The 24,757-nt window shown below is 62.8% G+C and overlaps 3 protein-coding genes across 3 annotated transcripts; all 3 read right to left on the bottom strand.

The window, feature by feature from the left end:
• Window positions 1-3,668: 3,668 nt before the first annotated feature.
• ABCG4 (ATP binding cassette subfamily G member 4) lies at window positions 3,669-13,464 on the bottom strand. The gene is made up of 15 exons (XM_026068675.1): window positions 13,261-13,464; window positions 11,414-11,651; window positions 8,845-8,962; window positions 8,628-8,760; window positions 8,314-8,364; window positions 7,978-8,123; window positions 7,661-7,784; window positions 7,290-7,404; window positions 6,867-7,006; window positions 6,442-6,540; window positions 6,070-6,238; window positions 5,359-5,459; window positions 5,007-5,165; window positions 4,668-4,786; window positions 3,669-4,545 (listed from the first exon to the last, which is right to left on the bottom strand). The coding sequence occupies exons 2-15, from the start codon at window positions 11,640-11,642 to the stop codon at window positions 4,320-4,322; spliced, it is 1,929 nt and encodes a 642-aa protein (XP_025924460.1). The 5' UTR covers window positions 11,643-11,651; window positions 13,261-13,464; the 3' UTR covers window positions 3,669-4,319.
• A 2,273-nt stretch (window positions 13,465-15,737) lies between these two features.
• On the bottom strand, window positions 15,738-18,629 carry LOC112967474 (CUB and sushi domain-containing protein 1-like). Its single transcript, XM_026068654.1, has 5 exons — window positions 18,472-18,629; window positions 17,259-17,393; window positions 16,769-16,936; window positions 16,360-16,563; window positions 15,738-16,183 (listed from the first exon to the last, which is right to left on the bottom strand). The coding sequence occupies exons 1-5, from the start codon at window positions 18,473-18,475 to the stop codon at window positions 16,170-16,172; spliced, it is 525 nt and encodes a 174-aa protein (XP_025924439.1). The 5' UTR covers window positions 18,476-18,629; the 3' UTR covers window positions 15,738-16,169.
• A 547-nt stretch (window positions 18,630-19,176) lies between these two features.
• HINFP (histone H4 transcription factor) lies at window positions 19,177-24,377 on the bottom strand. The gene is made up of 9 exons (XM_026068652.1): window positions 23,886-24,377; window positions 23,427-23,653; window positions 23,125-23,236; window positions 22,448-22,600; window positions 22,029-22,106; window positions 21,805-21,925; window positions 21,553-21,691; window positions 21,132-21,256; window positions 19,177-20,478 (listed from the first exon to the last, which is right to left on the bottom strand). The coding sequence occupies exons 1-9, from the start codon at window positions 24,046-24,048 to the stop codon at window positions 19,956-19,958; spliced, it is 1,641 nt and encodes a 546-aa protein (XP_025924437.1). The 5' UTR covers window positions 24,049-24,377; the 3' UTR covers window positions 19,177-19,955.
• Between the last annotated feature and the right edge of the window lie 380 nt (window positions 24,378-24,757).

Genomic DNA, 24,757 nt, shown 5'->3' with positions numbered 1-24,757 from the left:
GACACCTCTCCTCGTGGGACACCCCTGCCCGGCCCCGCACATACACCCCACACTGTACAAACTGCTCTGCGCATACGGATCAAGTGAAGACTGGAAAACCAGATGACCCAGCCCTGCACCGAGGTGGCGGGGAGCACAGACAGCCACGGGCTGCCCACGGCACCAGGAGCTCCCCTGGCAGAGGGATAGGATAAACGGCATCCACACATGGTGAGAACGAAACACTGTTTTATTGCCTGATTTGAGAGAGGGGTGAAACCCTGGAAGAAGCCCCATCCCCTCCCTGCGCTGGCCCAGCCTCCCCGTCCGGCAAACCCTAGCACCAGCCGCCTGATAATGCATTTGCTCTTCTTGTGCGTGTGACAAAGGAGGCCTGGCCGTGCGCGGAGGTGAGCGGCCGTAGCCCTGCGTGCATGCCTGTGTGCCCGCGTCTGCCGGCAGCACACGGGAGGGGAGAGCCAGTACCTGCTACATCCATTTCTCTGGGCTGAAAGAGCCGCGCAGAAGGGCTGGAGCAATTTTAAATGGGGTGAGGTTCATCAGCAGCTCCGGTGGCAGMTGGGAAGGCAGGATGCTCCTCAGGRGCCRGAGTCACAGGCTGAACCACATCCTCATCCATTAAAGTGCATTGCAGGGAAAGGAGGGGGCAGAGGAGGGAAGAGGAAGCGTGGGGGAAGAAGCCTGCTCTCCTCCATCACGCTCTCCTCCTGATTATCCAGACGTGCTCCCTGGTGGCGTTSCTGCAGCCAGAGGCACCCCGCACCCTCCTTCCCCTGCTCTGATAAAGTGCATCCTTGCCATGCTCATGAGCCCAGCGTGCCGACAGGGGACTGGGCTCAGATGTGCTCAAGACAAGGCAAGACCGAGCCTGGCAGCCCCCCCCGGCCACATCCCACAAAACAGGGGGATGCCAAGGGGACCGCAACGCTGTAGCTATCTCATCCCAAAGAGATGGCCCTCAAGAGAGCCCCACCAGTGCAAATGTGCTTCATCCCTTTGCATTTCTCTGTGCATTCCTCCGTCTACGGGATTGTCCTCGCTGCAAGGGGAGGGCCGACGGATAGCCCCTTCCCGGCACCAGAGCGACCCGTGAGCCAGCCGGAGCCCAGGCTCTCATTGCTGCCAGGGGTGCTCAGCCCCTTCCCCGGGCACTTCAGGCCTTCTCCTGCACGGCTTGCCCACGGCTGCGCGTGCAATGGGGGATTTTTGCCCAGTGACCCCGCGCGCTCTGGCCCACGTGCCCGCCTCGGGGACACAGTTGTCCTCCGTCTGCACGCTCATCCCGGCCCCCTGCCCCGCACACACGCATACCTGGTCAGCAGGGCTCAGCAGGCAGGGTGCTCCCCCGCCTCTGCCGGGCTGGCGCAGGGGCCCCTGGCCMTGCCCACCGGTCCTGGAGATCCATGGGGTGCTGCCAACCGCCCCATCCCTGTCGGGCTGCTCCAAGCAGGTGCCTGTGGAGTTATGTGCCCCAGGGGGAGGGCTGGGGCCTGGCAGCCCGCACGCCCCCGGGGCKATCTCACTCTGGCCCCGCTCAGCTTGGGCAGCATCGTCCCATGGGGTTTTCCATGAGAGCAGGGGAGGCTGGCAAGTGGGGGCTTGTGCTGCAGCCTCCCCATGTGTGGGGGATGCAGGCAGTCACCAGTGCTCGCTGGCAGCCCCCCTCTGCTGCACGCACTGCCCATGGCTAGTCTGTCACGTCCTGGTTCCTCCAGGTGCAGCAGTAGCTCCGGCAGTGACAGCACAGTCCCTGGAGGTAGCACGTGCTGGACATGGATAGCAGCAGGAGGGGGGTGCCAGGAGCAGGACCCACAGGCTGCCACCCACCACAAGAGTCCCCACTGCCGGGGAGCAGACAGGAGGCAGGAGCTGTGCAGGACTGAACCATCAAAACCTCGTGCTGACTTGGTGTCCAGCGAGGAAGAAATCATCAGCCCGGCAGTGCAGACCTTGCGCTGGGCAAGGCTTAACTCATGACAGTCTGAGAGCAGGGTAGGAGGGTGGGCAACCATCCAACAGCCCCACAGATGGTGAGATGGAGATGGGCGACTGCCTGCAGCTCCGCTGTCCCGCTAGTCCCCTGCCCATCCGCCTGCCTGCTGCCAGAGCAGACGGGGAGACTGGTCGCACTCGGCCTGGCCATGCCTGGGCACAGTGGCCGTGGTCAGCACCCATGCCCAGAGACAGCAGCCCTCGAGATGACGCGACTACATTGCGGAGCACACCGCAGGGYGGGCAGCAAAGGAGGATCCAGGAATGGAGGGGAATTTGGGGAGGCACAGCAGAAAGTCAGCCAGGAGCCCCTGGGGAATACCCCCGTGCTCAGCACAGAAAGGGCAYCAGGGCACATCCTGCTTCGGGACCTCTCTGCAAGAGCACCCCGTAGATACAAGCTCGTCACAGCAATGCAGTCCAGGCAGAGGAAAACCCGACCTTGCTGACGGTCCAGCATCAACGCGGCCACATGTCTCCACACATCTCCCAGCAGCCRAACGGTGCTGAGTGGAGCAGTCCCAACAGGAGCCAGGAAAAGTAAAGAAGAGTCTCAAGTAGTTTGTTGTTCTCCACACAGAACTGAAATCTGCTCCTCTTCTTCCTGGCCCTTGTCCTGAAATCCCCCGCTGCTCAGAGGGAGCTGGCACTGGCATCCCACAGACTGCACTTGAAGCAGGGGCCCACATGCCCGAGCAGCGCAGAGCTGCCTTGCCCTGCTCGGGATCACTGGAAAGCACTGTGTTTCCAGGTCTGCGGGTGAATCCGTGCAGCTCCTTGCCCGTGGGGGCAGGCCTGCGTGATGGGGCTGGGCAGCGCTCTGTGCTCCTGCTGTTGCCACATGTGCAAACGCCCTGCTGGCTTCTGGTCTCAGCTCTGCTCCTGTCGGAGAACCAGCGAGGTGCCAAAACGCCTTGCCTCATCAAGGGGCACAGGTGACTGGAGGGGCCACCAGAGACACTTGCCAAAGGGACCTTCTCCGGGTACCAGTCATGAAGTGCAAGGCCCTTCCCTATGTCGGGATTGAGCAACACAAATGAACCGCTCGAGTATCTCACYCGCTTTGCAGCTCTTGTGCTGCTGGGACCTGTTTCTGCAGCACGTCATGCTGGAAGGACCCCTCCGCGATGAGGCCAGGCATCCCCTGGGCTGGCATCTTCTCCTTGTAGGCAGCGCGAAGCCCATGCTGAGCAAGGGTCATCTTCCCTGTTCTGCAGGGAGAGCCGCAGCTGTGCAGGGAGAAGAGGAGCGAGGCGGTGCAGGCGATGCAGCCAGCCCCGAAGGGCTCGGAGCTAGCTCTGCTCCTGCAGCGGAGGCGCTAGAGAAGTCAGCGGCTCAGCACCTCTAGGGCACGGGACCTGCATCCTCCCCATGTCACGCAGCACTTGGGAGAACCGGTCACTTCTCTCCCCATTGGTCACTTTTAGCCTATTAGTTCAGACCCCAAAGGCAGCAGGGACTGAGCGTGGGACTGCCTAAGGTCTGAGAACACTGTCCYGTTCCCACAGAGCCTGCCGCATCCCTCGGTTCAAAGCTCCTGTCTCTGAGGATGGCGTACAAGCAGCCGTCTGAGGCAGAGCCCTCCAAGCCCTCCTCTGCCTGTTAGCTCCCGTTTCCCTCCACACACTGGGAAGCAGTGGGGTTTAAAAAAAAAAAAAAAAAAAGGAGAAAAAACAAGAGAAGGGGGATTTCTGCAGGAAGAGAGAGGAAGGGAACACAGCAATTTCTGTGGCTACGGCGACAGGAAACAGCAAAAGCCTTATGCAACTCGGCCTATTGCATCTCRGGGCTCTCCTTCGCCCTGACACACATGCTGCTGTCCAGGGGCTCGCGGGCGGGCGGCTGTGCGTCGCAGAGCCGTGCTTCGCAGGCGTCTCCTCGTGGCTTCGGCCCCCGGGCTGSGGCAGCCCCCGAGCGCCTCTCCCCTCCCGCCCGGCGCTGCTGGCTCCTCTCCGCCTCGCTCTCGGTTTGGCTTTGCCGACACCTGCCTCTGCAGGACTGTCCCCAGTGTCCTGAGGGGCTTGGTGGAGAGGAGCAGTGCTGGGCAGGAGCGACGAGAGGGGATCCAAGCTCCAAAGGGTTCGGCAGTCCCGGAGGAGAGGATGGCACATGCCAGGGCTGTACAAAACATTTGCGATGACGAGTGTGTGGAAAGGTTAAAACAGTTCCGAGATGTCTCAAAACCCTTCTCGACTGAGCCAGGCCTGGCTGGCACCTGCCAACGCCTCCGCCGCGGACCGTGACCTGCCAGGAGYGCTGTGTCCATCTGCAGATCGTCTCTCACAGCAGGCCAGGCCCGGGAACGGCTTCGGGGCCCTGAGGCCCCTTTATCTCTCTGACTTGACTTTGTACCTGAGCACCAGGTAAGCCAGGAGCCGCAGGATGACGAAGAAGATGCCCAGGATGAGGAAGTCCAGGTAGAGCTTGGCYTCCTCCACATCCAGCTCCTGCAGGATCTTGATAGGCTTTTGGAAAGGGCAGAAGTCCTCGAGGCACTCCAGGTCCTCGCGCTCCATGGCATAGATGGTGAGAATGACGCCCTCGAAGCCATACCTAGGGAGGAGTGCACCTCGTGAGCTGCCGCGTGCCGCCCCCGGCACCAAGCCGGACAGGTCAGGGTGCCCATTCCCTCCCCGGCCCCCGCCGGAGCTGCTGGCCAGAGCGCAGGGTCCCACCTGACATAGGAGACGTAGGAGCTCCACTGCAGGTAGGTGGGGATGGTCTTGAAGCTGACGAAGAAGCCCGAGAAGAGCAGCACGGGGATGGCAGTGACGGGCCCCACGAAGGTGGCCACCTGGGGAACAGAGGCCGTTGGGAGTCGTGTCCGCACACAGAGGCGCACCTGAGCTTTGGCAGGGTGGCCACRTGCACCCCCCCCCTGCGCCCGCCGCACTCACGTGCCAGCCTGCAGGAAACGCTTCCTCATGCTCCTCCTTGTCGTGAGACCCCCAGCATACTCTCCCCCTCCACGCAATCACCCTCCCMGTCCCAGCAAAGCCAGGGCCTCATCCAACCTGTAGGGAAGTGGAAGCCGCTCCGATGAGAAGCCCGAGGGACTGGGCCACCAGGGCCGTGGCGGTGGCCAGGGCAGAGAAGAGGAGGAAGCGCGTGGCTTCGGGAGGCTGGCCCGTCATCCAGTACACGATGCTACAGTACGCGATGGGGCAGATCACCTGGAGAAGGGTGAGCAAACGGACRGCTCAGCTGGACCCATGCCCACCCTCACCACTCTCCCGCCAGACCCTCCCCAGGGGACGGAGAGCCTCAGGGATCCCACGAAAGCCAGCCCAAGTCATCTTCCCTTTGGCTGTGCCGAGGAAGGCAGGACAGCATCAGGGCCATGCTGGAGTCCAGCCGAAAGCTCACCTGGAAAGGCACATCCGCCATGGTCTTTGCCAGGTAATAGGCCTTCAGGCTGTACCAGTAGTTCAAGTGCTCTCGCAGGAATACCGACATCTCCTGGGGGACTGCGGGGAGAGGGCCAGGAGGAGTTAGCAGCCAGCAGCGCCCTGGCCCACGCTGCTCCAGCCCTTGCCCCCACCTGCCCCAGTATCCACAGATGTGATGCTCCCCCTGCCCAGGGCATGAAGTGGCCTCCTGCCTGCGACCAGCCACAAGTGACTGCGCAAACTGCTTTGCCAGGGAAAAAGTCAATGACCAACAGGTCAACTTTCTGCATGGAAAAGTCAGCTTGGCTGGGGGATTTTAGTCAAGCTTTTTGGGGAAGTGAAAAAGAGACGAAACGGCCAAAAACACTACTTTGCAGACATTTTGTCAGCAAAAAAAATTCCAGCAATTCTGATGGGAGCCAGCAAGTGTATTATAGCCAGCTGTTAAACAAAAGGCAATACCTTCAAAACYGGAATGTAGTTCAGGTGATCCAACCTGAAAATTTCCCTGTTTAGTTAATTCTTTTCCTCTCTTCTGTCGTGTCCCCCCCTTTTGCCCCAGTTCAGCTGGCTCCATCACTGTCTGGCAGACACTCAGCCATGGGACTCGACAATCCCCCTCTGCCCCATGGGGTGGACTGGTGGCCCCAGGAGCAGCTAACTGCTGTTGGGGCAGRGAGCTCCTTACAGGTGAGGATGGTGGGCATCAGTGCGGCAAACATGAGGAAGAGCATGGAGAAGAAGAGAAACCCGGTGTTGTTGAAGACTTTGCCGGCATCRTTGCCGATGTGCAGGTAGAGCAGCCCAATGAGCACCCCGATGCAGATGTGGGACATGAACCGCAGATGGGTCAGCACCTGCAGGCAGAGGGGGCACAGGGCTCAGAGCAAGGCATTGCAGGGCTCGAGGAGAGGAGGACAGCTTGCCTGCTCCTCCAAGATGAGCCCCACTCTCCCCACCATCCAACCCCCCTCTCTGCCTGCTCCCTGCTCCCCCAGCCCTGGCCCCTGGCCCCCAAGCATCCCCTCTCCCTCGGCCACTGGCCCTCCCCTGCCCTCACCGTGTCCCGCAGGATGCAGATAAAGGTTCTCTTGAAGAGGATGCAGAACTGGGTCGTGGTGCTGGTGGCGAATGTGTGGCTCTCGATGTGGTCCACATCCTGCAAGACCACAGGCAAGTCAAGGATGTGGGTCAGGCTCACAACATCRGCTCCCTGCCAGCACGGCTCCCAAATGATCCCTGCTTCCAGGATACCCCTCAGGAGCACCCCTGGTGAGGACAGGCACTGCCAGATGCCAGCACAGAGCCACAGCTCAATRCTGGCAGATGCTGGCTGAACGTCGTGCTCCACCCTCACCTGAAGGGCCTCAGCATCCCAGGACACCTCTGCACCACAGGGCAGGAGACACCGGCATGTCCCCAGCTGAGCACGCCAGGGCCTGCCGCTCCCCAAGACCACAGGAGGCTCCTCTCCTCCCCACTCACCCCCACACAGTGTGCTGGGCACGATGAGTCTGCCTTGTCAGGGCTGCCCTTCTTCTCAGCCATGGTGCACATGCCGTTCTGGACAGCGCGGAACAAGACGGGATTGAGATCTCCATACTCTCCTGAGGCCACCTCAATAACTGCAGAAGAGGACAAGACCCCTGAGAGGTGCAGAYCCTGCTCTCGCCATCCCCTCACTCAGCCTGACCATGCTATGGTCCCCCGAGTGGGGGCCCAGCACAGCCCTTGCCCCAAGGCGCCCGTGCTGCCTGGTGAGCGTCTAATGCGGGGTGGAAGCATGGACAGCCTCACTCCCTAGCCAACCCAGGGGCACCTTGGGCAACCTGTAGGGCTGGAACCTTGTGTTTGCATCTCGCCACCCTCTGCTCCYGCCGCGGCCCCAGCTGGGGCAGGCACACTCACTGAAGTCGGCGGGGTTGTGGTACGTGGGGCAGTGGAGGCCAAGGCCCTTCAGGTAGGGGATGAGGTTGGTCACGATGCCTTTGAAGATGCACTGGCCCTGGCTCAGGATGTACAGCTGCAAGAGAACGACAGGGCATGGCAGGCGCATGGCAGAGCGGCCGGGGGCAATGTCCTGCTCCCACCCACTCCCGTCCCTAGGGTGGTTGGGGGCACCCTCGCCAGACCCTTGCCTTCAGGGCTGTGTGCCACACCAGCCCCAGGTAAAACACCCTGTGCTCATCCCTCCCGTGGCCTCTCTTCTGGGCTCTTGGGGCCAGAGGGGCCCTGCACCCCCCCAGAGAGAGAGCCCCGCTCCCCAGCCCAGCCCAAACCTTGTCAAACATCTCGAACAGCTTGGCRCTGGGCTGGTGGATGGTGCAGATGATGGTCCGCCCGCCCTGAGCCAGCGACCGCATCAGGGAAACCACCTGGAAGCAGGAGGCACTGTCCAGGCCGCTGCAGGATGGGGCAGAGGAGAAAGAGATGGCAAGGAGAGAAGGGGAGAGAGGAGAGGGTGAGAAGTACATCCCGGAGATGCCCTCAGCTGCCTCCCATTGTGGGAGCCTTCCTGAAATGGTGTTGGACTGAGCACCCTGCCTCTCCCAGGCTGGTGGGCAGAGCACCCCTTGGCAGCCCCTTGCAGCCTCACCTGGTGGGCTCATCGAAGAACATGACCGGAGGGTTGTTCACCAGCTCCAGGGCGATGGCCAGGCGCTTGCGCTGGCCCCCAGACAGCGAGATGGTGCGGGTRTAGGAGCACTCCAGCAGCCCCAGAGCCGTCAGGATCTCGTTGACCTGGGAGACAGCCTCATTCACTGGGGGGTCCCCTCCCTCAGCCTCCCTCCAGCCTTCCCATCACTGGGGGCCCTTGGGGGTTCACCCGGTACCCCCAGGGTCCTTGCTGCCCTGTGGCCCCCACCCTGGGGAGAGATGAGGGGCCTGGACCCACTTTTCCCCTGCAAGGCAGGGGGGACTGTAGACTTACCAGCTCCTTCTTCACCTCCTGCTTCTCACTCAGCTTCAGGTTAGCAGAGACCTGTGGGGAGAGGATGGGCAGGGAGACATACCTGTCAGATGGAGGGAACAGAGATGACTGCACCATGGCCCYGTCCCCTGTAAAGGGCTGGGGGGTGATGGCTGGGGATGGGGGGAGCAGGAAAGACCTGCTGCAGGTCTCGGTTCCCGCTTTCCAGAGCCCTTGGAAATGGCAGGTCTCAGTGTGGRCACAGTGCCTGGTGGGCACAGCCCGGGATGCCCCCCGTTGAGCCCACTGGGCTGCCCAGCTCCYACGCTGCTCACCATCATTGCCTCCAGCACGGTGAGATGCGGCAGGAGCATGTCGTCCTGCATGATGTAGCAGGACATCTTGCGGAAGGTGCGCAGGTCCCGTGGCCGGCCGTTCACCAGGATCTGGCCCTTCATGCCGGTCTCCCTGCGGGAAAGAGGCGTTTGGGGATGCAGCTCAGAGCCCACAATCCTGCAAACCCAGACCCGCCGGGCATGGGGCCGATCTCACCTGTAGCCAGCCAGGATGTTCATGAGGGTGGACTTCCCAGCGCCCGAGGGCCCCATGATCCCAATAAGCTCCCGCTGGCAGAACTTCCCTGACAGGCATTTCAGGAGAGTCTTGTACCCTGGAGGGAAAGAGCAGGGCGGGTTTGGCTCCTGGGCGGCACGCGAGCCTGGATGCCGAGGGACCAGCAGCGCCGTGGGGGCTGCGATGCCAACCCAGCACCCGGGGAACCACAGGCCCTCCTGGTGCCCRGAGCTGTCTCCATCCCCATGACTATCGCCACGGTGGCTGTTGTTTCCAGGTGGCTGCAGACCGCGCGCTCCCTGCCTCTTGCTCTTGACTGGCCCCACTGATTCCCAGCACCAAGATGCATGCCCTCGGTCACGCTGAGGACTGCGGGGACCTGTGGGACAGGGCATGAAGCCTCSCAGGGGCTGTGACCGTGGTACTAAGGCATGCCATCACCCCCCCTGCTCCCCAGGGCAGTGGGGCAGGGTGGTGTGGGGCAGCCAGAGTCCCCAAGCCTGACGGGTGCCTGGCTGGCGCCTTCATTGACATTCATGCCATGACACCCAGCAGCAGCCACTGCTAATCAGACCTAGAATTATCTCTGCTTTAAATGCAGCTGATTAGCATTTTCTGGCAGCAGAAACATGATGTGTCAGGAGTGGGAAACAGGCGCAGCCTCGGGCTCTCAGGAACTGCCCCCAAAACACAGCAAGGCAGCCGCGGGATGCAGGGTGCCGGGGCCAAGCCATACTGCGGACTGGGTCCGGGCATCTCCCTGCCAGAAACATGCCCACCCCATGCCCCGGGGTGGCAGCTGGCACTGGGCGAGGGCAACACATCCACCCCCTGCCCGCAGAAGGGACAGCCGGCCTCGTGGCCACAGTGGCACCCTGATGGGACAGGATGGGTGGCCTGGCACTGTGAGCTCCCCATCACCCGGCTCCCATTTCCCAGGCGAGGAAGACACTCCTTCAGGCTGGGAGACCACCCTGCAGGCCCATGCACCCTGCATGCCTCCTGCRCATCCCTGGGCACCCAGACCCCGTGGGAGAGCCGGGAGGGGAGGCAGCGTGGGCTGCAGCTCGGCCCCGTGGCGGCGGGCAGGGGGCTGCGCCTGCTGCGTCCCGGCATGGGGAGCAGCAGAGCAAGCGGGCCCGGTGCTGCCCCCCCCCGCCGGCGTGCGCCGGCACCACGCATGCTGCTCACGTCGGCGCCACTGCAGCTTGCGGAGCGGTTACTCGCGTTCATTGACTGCCAGTAACCTCCCGCGCCRGCAGAGCGCAGGCAGCCTGGCCCGGCTGGCTCCGGGAGCCAAAAGCACCGGAGCCCTGCACCGGCTCCTCCACTCGCACCAGGCCCTGGGGAGAGGGCTGTCCTCCCCTGGCCACCCGGGATCCCACCGCTCCTCTGCGCCCTTCTTGCTGCTTCGCATGCCGGAGCCTTTCCCCCTTCCCTCTGCAGGGCAGCATGCTCAGCTGCAAGCAGCCAGGCCCCAGGACTCCTGGATACTGCAAAAAGGCACCCTCTGCCCTGGGGCACCCAGCCCCATGTCCCCGCTTTACGTTTCCTGAGTGTCCCAGGCACACAGCCAGACCTCTTCCTGGGGACCCTTGGGGCTGGTCCTGCCATCCTGCTGTGCCTCAGTTTCCCCAGCTCCAGAGGCCGGTTGGGGCAGGGTGAGAGCCCTCAACGCAGTGCTCGGCTGGCAGGGCACCCCACGAGCAGCCCTGCGCCCCCGGTGCTGCCTGGTGCATCCCCCCGCACCAGGGCCGTGTTCATCCCTGCCTTCCCTCACCTTTGACAGATCAGCTCCCCCTCTGCCTCGTGGGGCTGCCTGATTGGCATCCCATTAGCTAAAAGAGCTAATTAAAGCAGACTGCCACCCACCAGCTGCCATCTGCCTCCCCTCCCCAAGCTCTCGGCCGGAGTCGTGCACAGGAAAGGGAACCGTGGCCCCAGCTGCTTGGGGAGCTGCCGAGAGGAAATCCCCTGCAAACCGCGCGTACCCTCCCTGCCGGGCTCAGAGCCGCGGCACCCCTCGGGGTCTCCTGCTATCGGCACATCATGCCCCGCACAGCGGCACTGGGCAAACTCGTCCCTCCCGGCTCTCCCTGAAGTGGGAAATCTGCCCTGCCTCCCCGCTAACAGCCCTGGCCGGCTGCCTCCCCGGGCTGCGATCTGCTTTCCTCCGGCGCCGCACAGCAGAGGAGCGCAGCCACCRCTGCGGGCAGCGAGCTTCCCGTCTGCCCCGCGGGCGCGCAGCGAGGAGGGCCAGCCGCAGCGTGCCTGCAAACGGCGCCTGGCACGCCGACGGGCCGCGGGGCCGCGCGGCCACACTGCCCAGCCGGCCGGGTGCCGGGCACCGAAGCCAAGCTCCCGCCTGCGGGCAGCGGGCTGGGGCAGGCACTGTGCCTGCAGCAGCCGAGGCTGCACGTTTGGGCAGCAAGGCGGGCGGAGGAGGGACGGATCCAGCGCAGAGGGAGGTGCTGGGGACCCCGGTGAGATCAGGGTGTGCAGAGCGGGAGAGGTGCGACGGCCCCTTGTCCCCGCCGGCAGCTCCTACCTCTCTTCCTCCACCAGGAGCCTTCGCGCACGGAGTAGGACAGGTCGATGAACTCGATGTTGACRGCCGAGCGCTTGGGGAGGTGGGAAAACCTCTGGGCCTCCGTGATGTGGTTCTCCACCTTCTTCAGGTGGGTGGTGAGGAGCGGGGCATCCGGGGCGCTGGCGTGGCACACCGTGTCCTCCAGGGCAATGGAGACGCACGTGGGATCCATGCCCTTCTCCGCCATCGTGCTGCTCTGTGGGGAACACAGGGATGGAGGGATGGACGTGGCCTCTCTCCCCTCCACTTGCCTGCAGCCAAGCCTGCCAGAGGGGCTCGTGGTGAGGAGCAGCTGATCAGCTCCACGGCCAGTAATTCACGTGGCTCCTGCAGCTGGGTCCAACTCCAGCAGCGGAGCTGGCAGGCTGTGCAGGACCCCCGGCCGGCCCCACTGCTGCCATGCTCTGCCCCTCTCCTGCCCCCACGGCAGGTGCAGGACAGGAGATAGGAGAGCTGTTCCTCGGCCCTCCAGGGGAGACCCCAGCTGCACCTGGATGTCCCCCAGGCCTCACCCACAGTTACCCCTGCCTGGCCTGGCTAGGGGTCAGCAAAGGTAGTTACGGGGTCCCAAACAAGCAGACCCTTCCAGCCGGTTCCTTGGACAGCCCGTGCCCTCCATCACCAAGACCAGAGCAGTCCTGGCTGGATTAGACCATCTGCCGTGTCCAGGTCCCCATGGGTGCCCTAGGCAGCCCCCCCGGGCCACAAAGGGACAAGCCTCACAGAGCAGGAAGGGGGCCCAGCTACATCCAGCGGTGCCAGTCCTTCTCTCCCCTGCCTTGGCTCGTTTTACCCTCCTGGCTCTTCCCATAGACCAGGTCAGTGCTCAACTGGGGCCATTGYGTGACACCAATGCACACGCATGCACACGCGCTCTCCTGCCGGGCAGCGTTTCCTGCCTGCAGTCCTGCCAGAGCCGGCTGCACCATGGCCCCGCTCAGCTCGAGGGCTTCTCTGCGATGCCGGGGGCGATGCCGAGCCAAGCAGGGTGGGAAGCACATCGCGCCCCGGGTCTCACTGCGGCACCACAGCCTGGGAGGGCTGGGGGGGTCCCCACTGCGCTGGCACGAGGAGCCTGAGCTGTCCCCGAGCAGGCTGGGCCCAGCACCCCTCTCGCCTCTGGGGCCGGGGTCCTAATGCTTTGCTAACCTACATTTTGCTGAGCCGCAGGCAGCTGCAGCTGCAATGCACACGCACAGTCCCCTGAAACAGGAGGCTGGCCTCGCGAGGAGCTGCGCCGAGATCTTCCCAGCCCTCTCCCCGCTGCAGGCAGATCCCTTTCAGGGCTGGAAGAAAGCCAGCCCCAGYCCTGGGGAGGAAGAGGTGGGAATGCAGATCCCCCTCCCCAGCAGCCGTGGGGCTCGGGGACCCCCTCGCAATAGCGGCTGAGCCGTGGCGCCCAGCCCCAGGGCAGGGCCGGCAGGAACGGGGGGCTGAGGGGCTGCGAGAGGCACAAAGCGCCCTCGGGCTCACCTTGACTCCTTCAGCTGGGCTTTACAAGGACTGCTAAATCCCGCAAGCCGCTCTCCCCAGCTTAACCCCCCTCCCCCCCAAAGCGAGGGGTGGGGAAGGCAGCTTTGCCAAGGATGTTCTTCCTTGATCCCAGCTCCCTGCTGGCCCCCTCCATCCTCACCAGCCCAAACTGCTGCAGCCTCGCTCAGCCCCCCCATTCCCACCCGGGCTGACACCCAGCCCAGCCACGTCTCCCCCATCCTCCCGGCCAGCATCACCCACCCGTGCCCAGCCCCGCAGGGGGCTTCTCCTGGGAAAGGGGGAGCCGGGCTGGGCAGGCGGGCGGTGCTCACCTTGCGGGATGCAGGCACAACGGCACAGCTCGGGCTCCTCTCTCCTCCGGCAGCGGCTGTGCCACGCCGCCGCGGCTCCTGCCGCAAGTCTTGCTGCTCCTCCTGCTGCCTTTAGTCCCAGGGACCCAGGCGTCCGGCGGTGCCTCTGTGCAACGCCCTCAGCCTCTCCTTTGCAGACAAAGAGGCGATGCCCGCATCGGATGCTCAGGGACAGCGCTAGGCACCCTGGCCAAGCAGGCACCGGGGCATGGACCAGCTGGGCCCGGAGGCGGCCAGGTCACCGTCAGCAGCCGGTCCTCAGCCCTAGCTCCTGGCACGGCCGCGGCAGCCCCCCGGCTGGGCTCTGCCCCTGCTAATCCCCAGCTGGGGTCTCCTCCCCATTCCTCTGCAGAGCTGGGATGGGCTGGGGTGGGATGGGGCGGCGGGGAGGGGGCTCCTCCTGCCCTCCCAGCCCAGCAGCGGCTAGCAGCCCCCCGGGCCCGGCTGGCCAGCGGTGCCCCCGGCCATGCGCTGGCCCCTCTCTGCCAGGTTTATCGCCGCTGCTGAATGTCAGACCGGCAGGCTGGGCTCTCCAGGCAGGCTGTACTGCCAGGCAGCGCAAAAGCCTCTTAAAGGGACCGGCCCCATTTCCTCTCCGCCGTCCTCTCTGCTTGCAAGCCATAAGGCCCTGCGCATCCCCAGCCCGGCGCTCACCAGCTCTGCCCTGTGCATCCCCGCAGCCCCCCAGTGCAACCCCTCGCCGCCGGCTGGGGCCAGCAGGGCCACTCTCGCACGGGGGGGAGAGCCCACCTGAGCACCCAGCCCCGCAGCCCCGGTGCTCCTCCAGCTCCCTCCCGCTGGSGCTGCCCTGCCCCAGCCCCGTGCGCTGGGGATGGGGGCCACCAGCCACGCAGGGCACCCCGGAGCGCCGCTGCGCAGCCACCACGATGGGGGCACGGGCTGGGTGCAAAGGGGTTCCCGGGACGGGGCCACACGGCAAAGTCGTGCCCAGGCAGCACGGGCCAGGTGCCGGGGCTGAGCGGGCACCAAGGGCTGGGGCTGCTGGGGGTACAGCTGGCCCCAAAAGGGACGGTGCCCCGGCACCACCCCGCACAGCTTCACTCCCGCCGCGCTCCCCTCCCGGCTCATCACCAAGGACCTGCCGGCCCTCACTGCTCCCACCCTCCGCGGCGCCTCGCCTGGCTCTGTCCTCGCTGTTACTCACACCTCTCACCCACCACAGCGTTTAAACATGAAAGACATATGGAAATGAGTGGCACTAACGAGGGTATTAATTAGAAAACCATCTGCCAAGCTGAGGAAAGCCTTCCCCTGCCACAGCCAGCCTGGGGCTGGGACAGAGCTTGGGGCAGCAGTCCGGCCCCGTGGAGGAGCAGGATCGAGCCAGCAGGCAGAGGAGTGTCCATGGGGCAGAGCAGCCTGCAGGCCAGGTGCTGGGGGGGCACGAGGGGATGTTCATAGGGTCTTGGCCACCTCAGGCTCTGCATGGAGATCTTGAGCCATTTCCTCGTGGAGCAAAAGGCACACCGGGCCCGACCAGCTCACCCTGCTTTCATCATGCTGACTCCAATCCCCAGGCACTCACCGTTTGCAGGTCTCAGCCCAAGCACCCTCTGAGCAGCGCAGAAGAGTCCCACTTCCCTGCGGCCGGGGCGCAAAGGGGGCCTGGGAATGATCCCTCTTGATGCTAAAGTCCCTTCCTTTGCTGCTGCTCAGGGCTGGGCCGGGAGCCCTTGGGACTGAGCCATCCCCTCGCTGGCTATACAGCACCCGGCACAACTGCAGCAACTCACTGTGAGTCACTTCAAGGCGGAAATCAGGCAGGGATGGAGGTTCGGTTCCTGGGAAGGCCTGGCGGCCAGCACCACGGGCATATTCGGCATCCAGCTGGTCCCCAGCTAGGACCTCTCCACCCTGGCCTTGGCTGTAGCTGTGTCCCCACAGTCTCAGTGTTTCAGGTGTTCAGGACAACACCAGTGGCAGGTGGGACCTCTCTGCTCTGCCACGTGTGCTGGCCTTGGGGAATGGGGTGAGCAGCAGAATCTGTTACATGACTGGAAATCCTGTGTGATTTCCTATAAGCATACTTTTAATTACCCTTGGTGCAGCCTGACCTCCAGTTCCRCTGGCCACCCCATTGCATGTGCTCCTGCCTTCCTCCTTCTCTGGGGGAATAAAAATGCTGCTTCTTCCATCACTGCGTTGAAGGAAGCCACAGCTGGTCCCCTGGGAGTGCAAAACTATCCCTGGCTGGAGCAGAGTGCCGGAGTCAGCCAGCACCCGAGCCAGCCCCTGAGCATCGCCCCAGCAAGGAGYAAAGGGCTGGAGAGGGAAAGGAAATGCAGATGGTTCAGGGAAGGGAGTCTGGAAGGAAACCAGCTCCTGGGAAGAGAGACGGTGCAGCACAGAGCGAGGGCAGTGCCTGCAGCTGCTGGGGGCAGCCCCCAGTGCACCCAGGAAGACTTTGGGGCAGCGAGTCTCACGGTAACGCTTTATTCCTGGTGCGGACACGTTTACCCTGGCTGGGCGGCCCGCTGGGCCCTGCACGGGTGGCAGGGAGGAGCGCGTGGCCAGCTGTGTGCACGGCTCGAGGACACAGCAGGGGAAGCGAGATGCCCCACTGCCTGGGCCCAGCGGCAGGAGGCGAGTGCAGCTCCCCAGCCCCTGCTGCTCGCTGAGCATCCCCTGGCGCTGGAGGGTCCGTGCAAGGGGGCCAGGCGAGAAGGCAGCCCTGCGAGAGGGGCAAGTCCTGGCGGCTCTCTCCTCTCCTCCCCACCGACAGCCTCGCAGCAGACGGAGCTGGGGAAGGAGCCCAGTGATGGAGATCAGCTAAGGGAAGGCAGCACTCATCCGAGGCAGAGGTCCCTCTCGGAGCGGAGTCGGATCCTGCAGCCCCGGCCAGCTCAGCTCTACCCGGAGGAAGCTGCGAGGAAGGCAGGAGCAGCAGGTTTCGAGTGGTCCGGCAGCCCCCAGCTGCTGCAGGGGCTGGGGATCCCCCTGCTACGCCGAGGGCAGGAGGACAGACCTTTACCAGGGACAGGCAGCTGCTGGCAGGCGCATGTCCACCCACAGCCCAGGGCGGCCAGCGCGGGCACTCACCGCACGGGACGTGGCAGTCGCACTCGCAGACGTCGCAGCGCTGGAACCAGCGGGCCCAGCCGGGCTGCTTGGTGACACAGGCCGAGATCTTGATGCAGCCGTGGTTGAGGAAGGTTCCCAGGAGAGCGTGGGTGCTGCAGGAGGAGGAGCACCTCCCGGTAATGTCCCGCTCGTTGATCTCGATCCGGCCTCGCAGGCAGATCCCTGCGGAAGCGGGGCTGGAGCACGTCACCGAGAGCTGCCCGCAGCCACCATCCTTGCAGCCCCCCTGCCCAACCACAACCTCCCCACGGTATGCTGGGTGCAAAGGCGCTGGAGACGTGCCTGCAGCCCTCCTGCATGCCCAGAAGAGCTGCGAACGCCTCCCCGGGGCTGCCCCGGGCTCAGCACGTGGCCCAGCAATACTCACGGAGGCAGGTGGGCTTGGGGGTCCAGCGGCCGTCGGACTGGCAGGCGCTGGCTGGGTCGCCCAGGAGCAGGAAGCCGGGCCGGCAGCTGTAGCGCACCACCGAGCCGACCCACCAGTCGTTGCCGTACACCACGGAGTTGAAGTCCGCCTCGGGCCGCCCGCAGTTCACTGGGGAGAGGGAAGTTCCYGTTGACAGCACGATGCCAAAATCCCCCGCGGCCGGCTCGGCAGCACGGCACCTCGCAGGGACACTCCCCCGGCACTGCTCCCCAGGACGCCTGGGCAACCCTGCAGGTCCTGAGCGAGGGCCAGGGTGCCGGGCAGGCGCTGCAGGTGTCCCTGGCCACTGCCGGTGTCCCCTCGTGGCCCGGGGACCAGGCTGCTACAGAGGCTCCACACATGCGYGTGGCACCAAACCCTCCCTGCCCAGGCAGGCTGTACCAAGCCTGGCAGCCATCCCCGGCCCCCTCCTGCCTCCCCCCAGCCCTACCTCGGCAGAAGGACTTGTAGCCCAGCCAGCAGCAGCTGCCGTCCCCGCACTGGCTCCTCTTCAGCTCCTTGTGCTTCCCCTTGCAGCCCCCCAGGCAGATGGGCGCTGTRCCAGACCAGTAGGTATCCAGGACTCCTGGCACCACAGGGAGCAAGGCAGAGAGGGGCTGGGACGGCTCTGCTGCCCCAGCCCCGGGGGGAAAGGGCTGAGCACCACCCTCCCCACTAGCCCCCCAGATAGGTAGCACGAGCCCAGCCCATATGAGCCCCCCACAGCCCGTTACCTTCCGGCTCCTCGCAGGAGACCAGCGCAGCCAGCAAGGCAAGGAAGAGGAGGCTCGGCCCCATAGCGCACGCACCGCCCTCCTCCCCACCCCGCAACTCATCAGAGGATGCAGCCCCTCGGCTTGCCCATCTCCCCGAGCCCCTGCAGTGCTACCCGGCCTGCCCCGGAGAAAGCCAACTTTGTTTCCATGCACTCAGGATGGGAGACGCTGCAGGGCACGGGGGAAGGGAGGAGACACTCCCCTTAATCCCAGTCCTCTCCCCAGCAAATAATCCCTGGCAGATTATCCTCCCCAGACCCAGTGTTTAAAGGGACAACTCCTGTCGGCCACCACAGCCTCTACCCTGTTCTCAGCATCTAGCACTCAGGCAGCACCGGAGCACTGCAGCCCGAGGCACATCAGGGACAGAGTGGGCACTGCCATGGTTTGGCAGCAGAGCCCCAAGGCCTGTGCRTTGGAAAGGGAGCCAAGATGGGAGTGCTGCGAATGCCTGTCTGGCTGGAGTCCCTTCTCTYGAGGGTATTCTTGGCCCAGCTGTGCCAAGCACCAGCGAGGAAGCGTCTAACGGGAGCGCAGAAGGCTGGGCAAGGCTGGCCACATCCTGTGCTGGCAGCCCAGGAAGGCTCTTCCCAGAGCCAGCGGCATCCTCCTGCAGCACGTGCCGTGGGGACTGCCAGGGCAGCCAGCTGCCCCTCASCTGCCCCCGAGCACAAGGCGCCCGGCGCACTGCCCCGCTGTGTCTCACTAGCCCAGGGGAGGCTCCCAGGCTGCGTGCTCCCGCGAGAGCTGCGCTGGGGCGCACACTGCCCTCCCTGCCCACATCCAGCCCAGGAAACTTTTCCACACAGCCTGGGGCTCTCTCCCCTGCTTCCTCCCTGCTCTTCACCCAGCCCATGTTCAACAGTGGCAGAGCTTGCTGCTCCTTACCCATGGCACAGGCCTAAGGGGCTGCTCTTGTGCCCCTGACGCGAAGGGCACGGCCACAAGTCACACCCTTGGTGTTTGTAATTAGAAAGTGAGCAGATGGCCAGGGGGTTAGCACAAAGTGATTTTCTCCACTAACCTGGAGCTCCAGCAGCTTTTGCTGAACTGCTTGAGAAAGGAAGAGAGGAAAATAGGCAGTGTCAGGCCCAAGGGAGCAGTCAGGGCACTGAAATTGCCTGTCTACCTCCATCTGGTCACACCACTTCCGCACAGAGGGCAGCGAAGGCCACAGTCGCCCTGCTCGCTCCAGGGACACCAACTTCATGCTGTCCTTATCCAAACCACTTCCCAAAGGGCGAGCTGCCTCTACCCACAAGCCCAAGCTACTCTTTAGATCCAAAACATGAAACAGCAGGCAGCAAAGATTCATACCCTGCAGGAGGCAGCAAAATCAAATGCACACCAGGGAGCAGGAATGACTGAGCTAAACCTGGCCTTCCAGTGCCACCTCTGGGGACATGAGACAACACACACTCCAAGGCAGCAGCCAGCTGCATCAAGTGGTGACATGCAGGACCGTTAAGAGTTCCTGGCAGCTCCGCAGTGCCTGGTGCTCACACCGCAGGTGCTGGGCTGCTTGATCTCATGCTCACACCACAACTCGCCCTGGCTGGCGGGGATGGGGCTGAGGCAGACACCACACACCCGTTGGCCCAGCAGTCTGGCTTTTATTTGTCACTCCCAAGTACACTTTGCCTGATCAGGAGCCCAAGCCCCAATGTGGGGAGGAAACCCAGGGAAGAACAAAAGCATTGGGAAGCCCCCAAACCCTCAGTGCTGCAGGGAATCAGTAGCCTGTAAGGGACAGCACCTCCAGCCCTCTCCTCCCACAGAGATCAGTGCAGTATAAGGGATCAGTGGTGCAAACGCTGCCAACGGCACTGGCTGAGTGAGCCAGGAGAGATGTCCTGAAGGGAAGTGCTGACAAAGGCAGAAGTGGGGCACCCCGTCCCTTGGAGAACGGGGTATGGGGGAGAACAGGCCTGAGGGCCACACGTCTCACCTGCCACATCTGCTCAGCWCATCTCCCTGCCTGGGGAGATCCTGACTGAGGACCAGGCTCAGGAAGACCTGACAACTTGGCTGCACAGCAGCAAGGATGACATCACCAGCGAGCAATCCGGCAGGAAAGGCCTGGGCCAGGCAAAGACTGAACCTCCTGAAGGAGTGGGAGAGGCTTGCCCCTAATCCTCAAAACCTTGGCTCTTTCCAGCTCAAATCTCTTGTCTATCAGCAGAGACCGGCCCTTCCCACCTCCCCATGCTGACCAGAGCTGGCAGCCAGTGAGGCTGGGGCAACAGAGGGAGAAGCTAGCCAGCTGCATGTGGGAAGAGACCTGCCTTCTCCCCCAGCACCTCACAGTCTTCCCCACCAGCACATCCCACCGATGCCTGTGTTTTCCACGTGCAGGGAGGCAGATGAGCACCTCACACAATCTGGATGCCCAGCTCCTCAGCTGTCTTCTGCAGACGGTCCATGACATTCTCCTCCAGCTCCATAGCCAGCCCGCCAGGCACCGCTGCCCGCTCCTCAGAGGACGCGCTGGCCATGACATAATACACAGTCTCACTCTCCCCATGCTCATTGGTCCGGTTCACCACACGGATGATGGGGTTGGCCAGGGTGCTGGGTTCTTGCTCCGAGGACAGTGCTGCTTCTGGGAAGGCACTCGGCCCTGCTGGCTCAGGGTTGCCAGCAGAGTAAGCCGCAGGGCGCAGCGGGGCCACTTGCGGCTCAGTGTCACTGTTCTCCACTGGCGGAGYCCCTGCTGGGGCCTCCAGAATGATGGCCTGAAGGTTGCCCTCACCCTCAGACAGCACCACACACTCAGCTGAGCCATCCAGTGCCTCTCCCTGCTTCTCACGGTCCTTCAGTAGCTGCTCTGTCAGCTCCACACTCTCGTAGCGCACCAGCTGCAGCCTCATGTAGCCGTCCTCATGTTCCTTGTACCTGAGCAGAGACAGGCAGGGGTGATGGAGCAGCTCACACTGCAGCCCCTTCCCAAGAAAAGGGCAGCAGCCGGAAACAGCGCTCCGGGAAGGGGTRTTATATTCTAGGCTCCAATGCTATATAGATGATGCTGGCCAAGGAGGATAAAACTCCTATAGCCTCTTCACTTAATAAGCACATTCACGTAGCATGAATGTTCCCTGGGAACATTTGAAATTCATCCTCTTTCCCTCCCAACTTTTAGGCTCTAGAAACCCTTTGAGGAGACCTGAGTTTCCTATGCAGGACACAGCAGAGAGGCAGCTGTCAAGAAGAAAGGTTGAATAGGGGCAACTCTCTCTGGGATGGGACACCTGGAACTGGCCCCTGCCAAGTTCCAAGATGCAGCTACAATGGCACCACTGCCCATGCCCCTAATCTCTGACCCACTGCTGGAGCTCCCACCCAGCACTGCTCCCTCACCACGGTCCAATCCCACTGAACACTTGCTGCCCAGCGCTTCCCAGCCCCGGGAAGTGGGTCTCAAGTACATTACAGGCAAACATCAAAGCCCAGTCACTACCAGAYCTCTGCTAGCTTCAGTAAAATGTGGGAGGCAGCTCCAGCTGTCTGCACCAGACAGGAGGTAGCGAGGAGCAGAGGGAGGGCAGTACCTGAAGCGAGGATGCCCTGAGGGCCATTTGAACTGGTGTTTCTTCCTGAGATGCACAGTGAGGTTGTTCCCACGCGTGAAGCACTTGTCACAGACGTGGCACTTGTACCGGGGCTCCRAGTCACCCTGGAGGGCAGAGAGAGGAATGTGAGTGCCCCACAAGCCTGATCAGAGCGCCTGGCACCTGCCTGCACATGTGGAGGGAGGAATCAGGTTCTCTGAGAAGACCAACACAACATATCACTGCAGCAGGAAGAGAGGAAGGCAACCTGACCTCACACTCCTATAGCCCTGGTCAGCCTGGGCACTTCACAAGGCTTTAGCTTTTTTCTTTATGCTTCTGTACAGCATGTCATGGTTAGTGCTTCTCAGCTTTATTGGGAGCRAGCGCACAGCAGAATAGCCCTCTGCTCCCTTCCCACCTCATGGACTTTCCGGTAGTGCAGTTTGATGGAGCAGAGGGAACGTGCGGTGAAGCTGCAAGCCTCGAACTCGCAGCGATAGGCTGGCTCTTTGCTGTGTGTGTCCAGATGTTTCCTCAAGTCAATGAGATTCTTGCAACTAAAAGGAAACAATAAGGGAACAAAGCTGATCAGTGTGTGCTGCGCACACACAAACAGGCCTCTGGGCACTTCTCTGCCCCAGCCGGGAACACGGGAAGCCCTGGTCCTCACCTGTAGTCACAGTAGTCACACTTGAACGGCCGCTCCTCACTGTGCCGGAAACGAATGTGATTGCGCAGGGAGGAGGGCAACGGGCAGGTCATGTCACACAGAGGGCACTTGTAATGGTTCACTGCTCGGAAGAAATGAGTGRGAAACATCACCACGGAGCACGTGGAGCAGGGGAGAACACACACTCCTCAGGGCCTCAGTTGGAAGAAGGAGCCTTTACTCACCATGGTTCCTCATGTGGTCCCGGAGCAGCCTCTCTGTGGCAAACCTCTTGGAGCAGTGAGAACACTGAAACCTCTGCTCTGCAACACCAAAGTCGAGGGAGAAGAGGGCAGGAAAAGGGGTGGCGAGAAGAGAAATCAAAGCGGAGAGAACACCACAAAGAGCAACAAATGAGAAAGTTTCAGCGGAGCTGGGAACCCTTCCCTCCAGTCAGAGTCAGTAGACACTAACTGCAAAGCCCAAATATCAAACCACTTTTAAGGACCAATMTGTCTTCCACCCTTGCAGTTTGTCCTGTGCTGCCAGTGCAGGAACTGCGGAGCAGCTGTGGCAAACACAGCACACTTATCTCCCACACAGCACAAGAGAACCCAGCAAGACTGCTTACAGCCCACTCCTCCCCATGCCTGCGGGAGCTTACGGTCCAGCGCAGTCTGCCGGCGGATGTGGTCGAAGAACTTGGTGTTGTTGGCAAACATCCCCCCGCAGGTAGGACAGGCCACCACCTTCTCCTGTGTGTGGCTGCGCAGGTGCTCCCGCAGCTTGCAGCGCCCTTTGAAGGTGCAATCGCAGTCTGAACACAAGCAACACAATACCATTAAGATCCTTCATAAAGGATGCAACAGACCAAGTAACTCCAACAGGCCAGAGAGGAGTCTTGGACCCCACGACCTGACTGAACAACAGGCTGCTCGCTTGGCTGTGCAAGGATTAACTCTACTCCAAAAAAGCCCATGCAGCACAGATACAGCACGATGAGGCCGCTAGCCTACAACCAGCACGGGCCCCCCTCACCCCACAAGCAGCTAGGACAACTGCACAAACACAGAAGAGAGCAATTATTTTAAAAAGTAAATCAGAGCCTTTTCTCCTAGGTACTAATTAACTATAAATGAGAAGTTTAATACAAAATAATCCACTGGACCCCCTGAAGGAAATTCTACAGGAACATTTCACTGTCAGCACCATGCGCAAGCTCTTGAAGTAAGAGACGCTCTCTGAGAGCCTGGCCTGCCAAGGAGTGCAGCTTTCCTGTACAGCCCTCACAATCCAACCTGCGCAGAGCTCTCCAGAGGGGCCTTGCATGCTTCCACTGACCTTTCCAGCCACAGAGGACCACGTGGTTCTCCTTCCCTGCTGCCTTGTACTCAGAGCAGAAACTGTGATCCTCCACGTGCCGGTAGAACCACTCGGGATTATCGAACGACCTCTGCGGGGACAGACAGAACAGGGTGAATAGATCAGCATGAGCCTGCCTCAGCCAGAGCGCAACAGATGCTTTCCCCACAGGCACAGGCACAGCAAACAGGCAAGCATGCAGGAAAAGGCAGCTCTCCTCCCCTTGGCTGCCACGTCACAGAAAACACTTAGGAAAGCAGAACTGGTTCCCCTGCTCTCACCTCACAGTACTCCCACAGACACAGGAAGTTCTCCTGGATCTCGGGGATGATGTTGCGGCTCTGGAAATCCAGCTGGCAATGGCTCACATCCGACTGGCTCTGCAGGGCCCGGAGCCCCCACTGCTTCAGCTTGGTGTGGTAGCAGTGGAAATAGACGTGGCGGATGAGGTCTGCTGAGCTCTCYGGCGAACAGAAACCACATTCCTGCCACAGACACGTGTATTCCTCTGCAACAAAAATAGGAGACACCCAGGGTGTAAAAGGCTGATGGAAAGTCTMCCAAATAAAGCTTGGATCCCTGTAGGCTGAGAAATCCCAGTTTTTTCCCCATAAGATTCTAGTTGTGCAACAGGCAGAGCTATTTTCCTTCGGAAAGGAAAATTTTCCCACAGGGAAAAAAATCAAAGAAGGAAGAGGACTTATGACCCACTACAGACAACGAAGACRGTAACTTCTTACCGAGAGGGTCCACCTCGTCCCGGTTTTCTCCGGGAAGGTGCTGCTGCAGGTGCTGGGCCACATGCTCACAGAACTCCTCCATYTTCGAGGCCACGTAGGTACAAACCTCCCACTCGCACTGCAGCACCAAGGCCTCCTTCCCRCCGCCCTTCGCGGGTGGCATGGTGGCAGAGCAGAGACGCCCCCCGCGCCGCCCCGATCACCCCGAGCCCCAAACCGGCCAGGGCGCCGCCGGGGTGCTCCCCGGCAGCCCGCAGCGAGAGCAGGGCAGTCCCCGGGGGGGGCTCACGGCGGCGGCTGGAGCCAGGGCCGAGCCACGACAGCGGGCAGCAGGCGCCGGTGCTGGCCCAGCCGGGCCCGTAACCCCTCCCCGGGCGGCAGGAGGGGGCCGCGGCAGCGCAGGGGGAGAGGAAAGGGGGGCGCACGGCCCTGCGGAAGGGGGGTCCCGGCCCCGGAGCGGGTGAAACGCCGCCGCGGGCCGCGCCGGGGCGGGGCGGGAACACCGCCTACCCGCCCGCCCGCACTCGCCGGCCGGCCCCGCCGAGCGCTTCCCCCGCCTGGGGGCGCCGGAACCCAACGGACCGCGCCCGCCCGACCAATAGCAGCCGCCTCCGCCCGGCCGCCAGCCAATCGCCGCGCGGGAGCCGGCCCCGCGCGTGCAGCGGCCGAGAGGGCCCGCGCGGAAGCGGGCGCCCGGCGCGCAAAGGTTCCGGGGCCTTCCCCCGCCGCCTGCAGCCTGCGGATGAGCCCGGCCGGTGTGACCCCTGACCCCCGGGGCTGTGACCCCTGACCCCGAGTGTGACCTCTGACCCCAGGGGCCTGGCCACGGTGGAGCGGCATCCCCCCGCGATGCTCCCGAGCCCCCACAGCCG

Source organism: Apteryx rowi, unplaced genomic scaffold (assembly GCF_003343035.1).
Source record: "Apteryx rowi isolate R43461 unplaced genomic scaffold, aptRow1 scaffold_278, whole genome shotgun sequence".
In the NCBI taxonomy this organism is placed as follows: Eukaryota; Metazoa; Chordata; class Aves; order Apterygiformes; family Apterygidae; genus Apteryx; species Apteryx rowi.
Note: the sequence above shows the minus strand (reverse complement) of the source record. Positions and strands in the feature narration are given on the sequence as shown.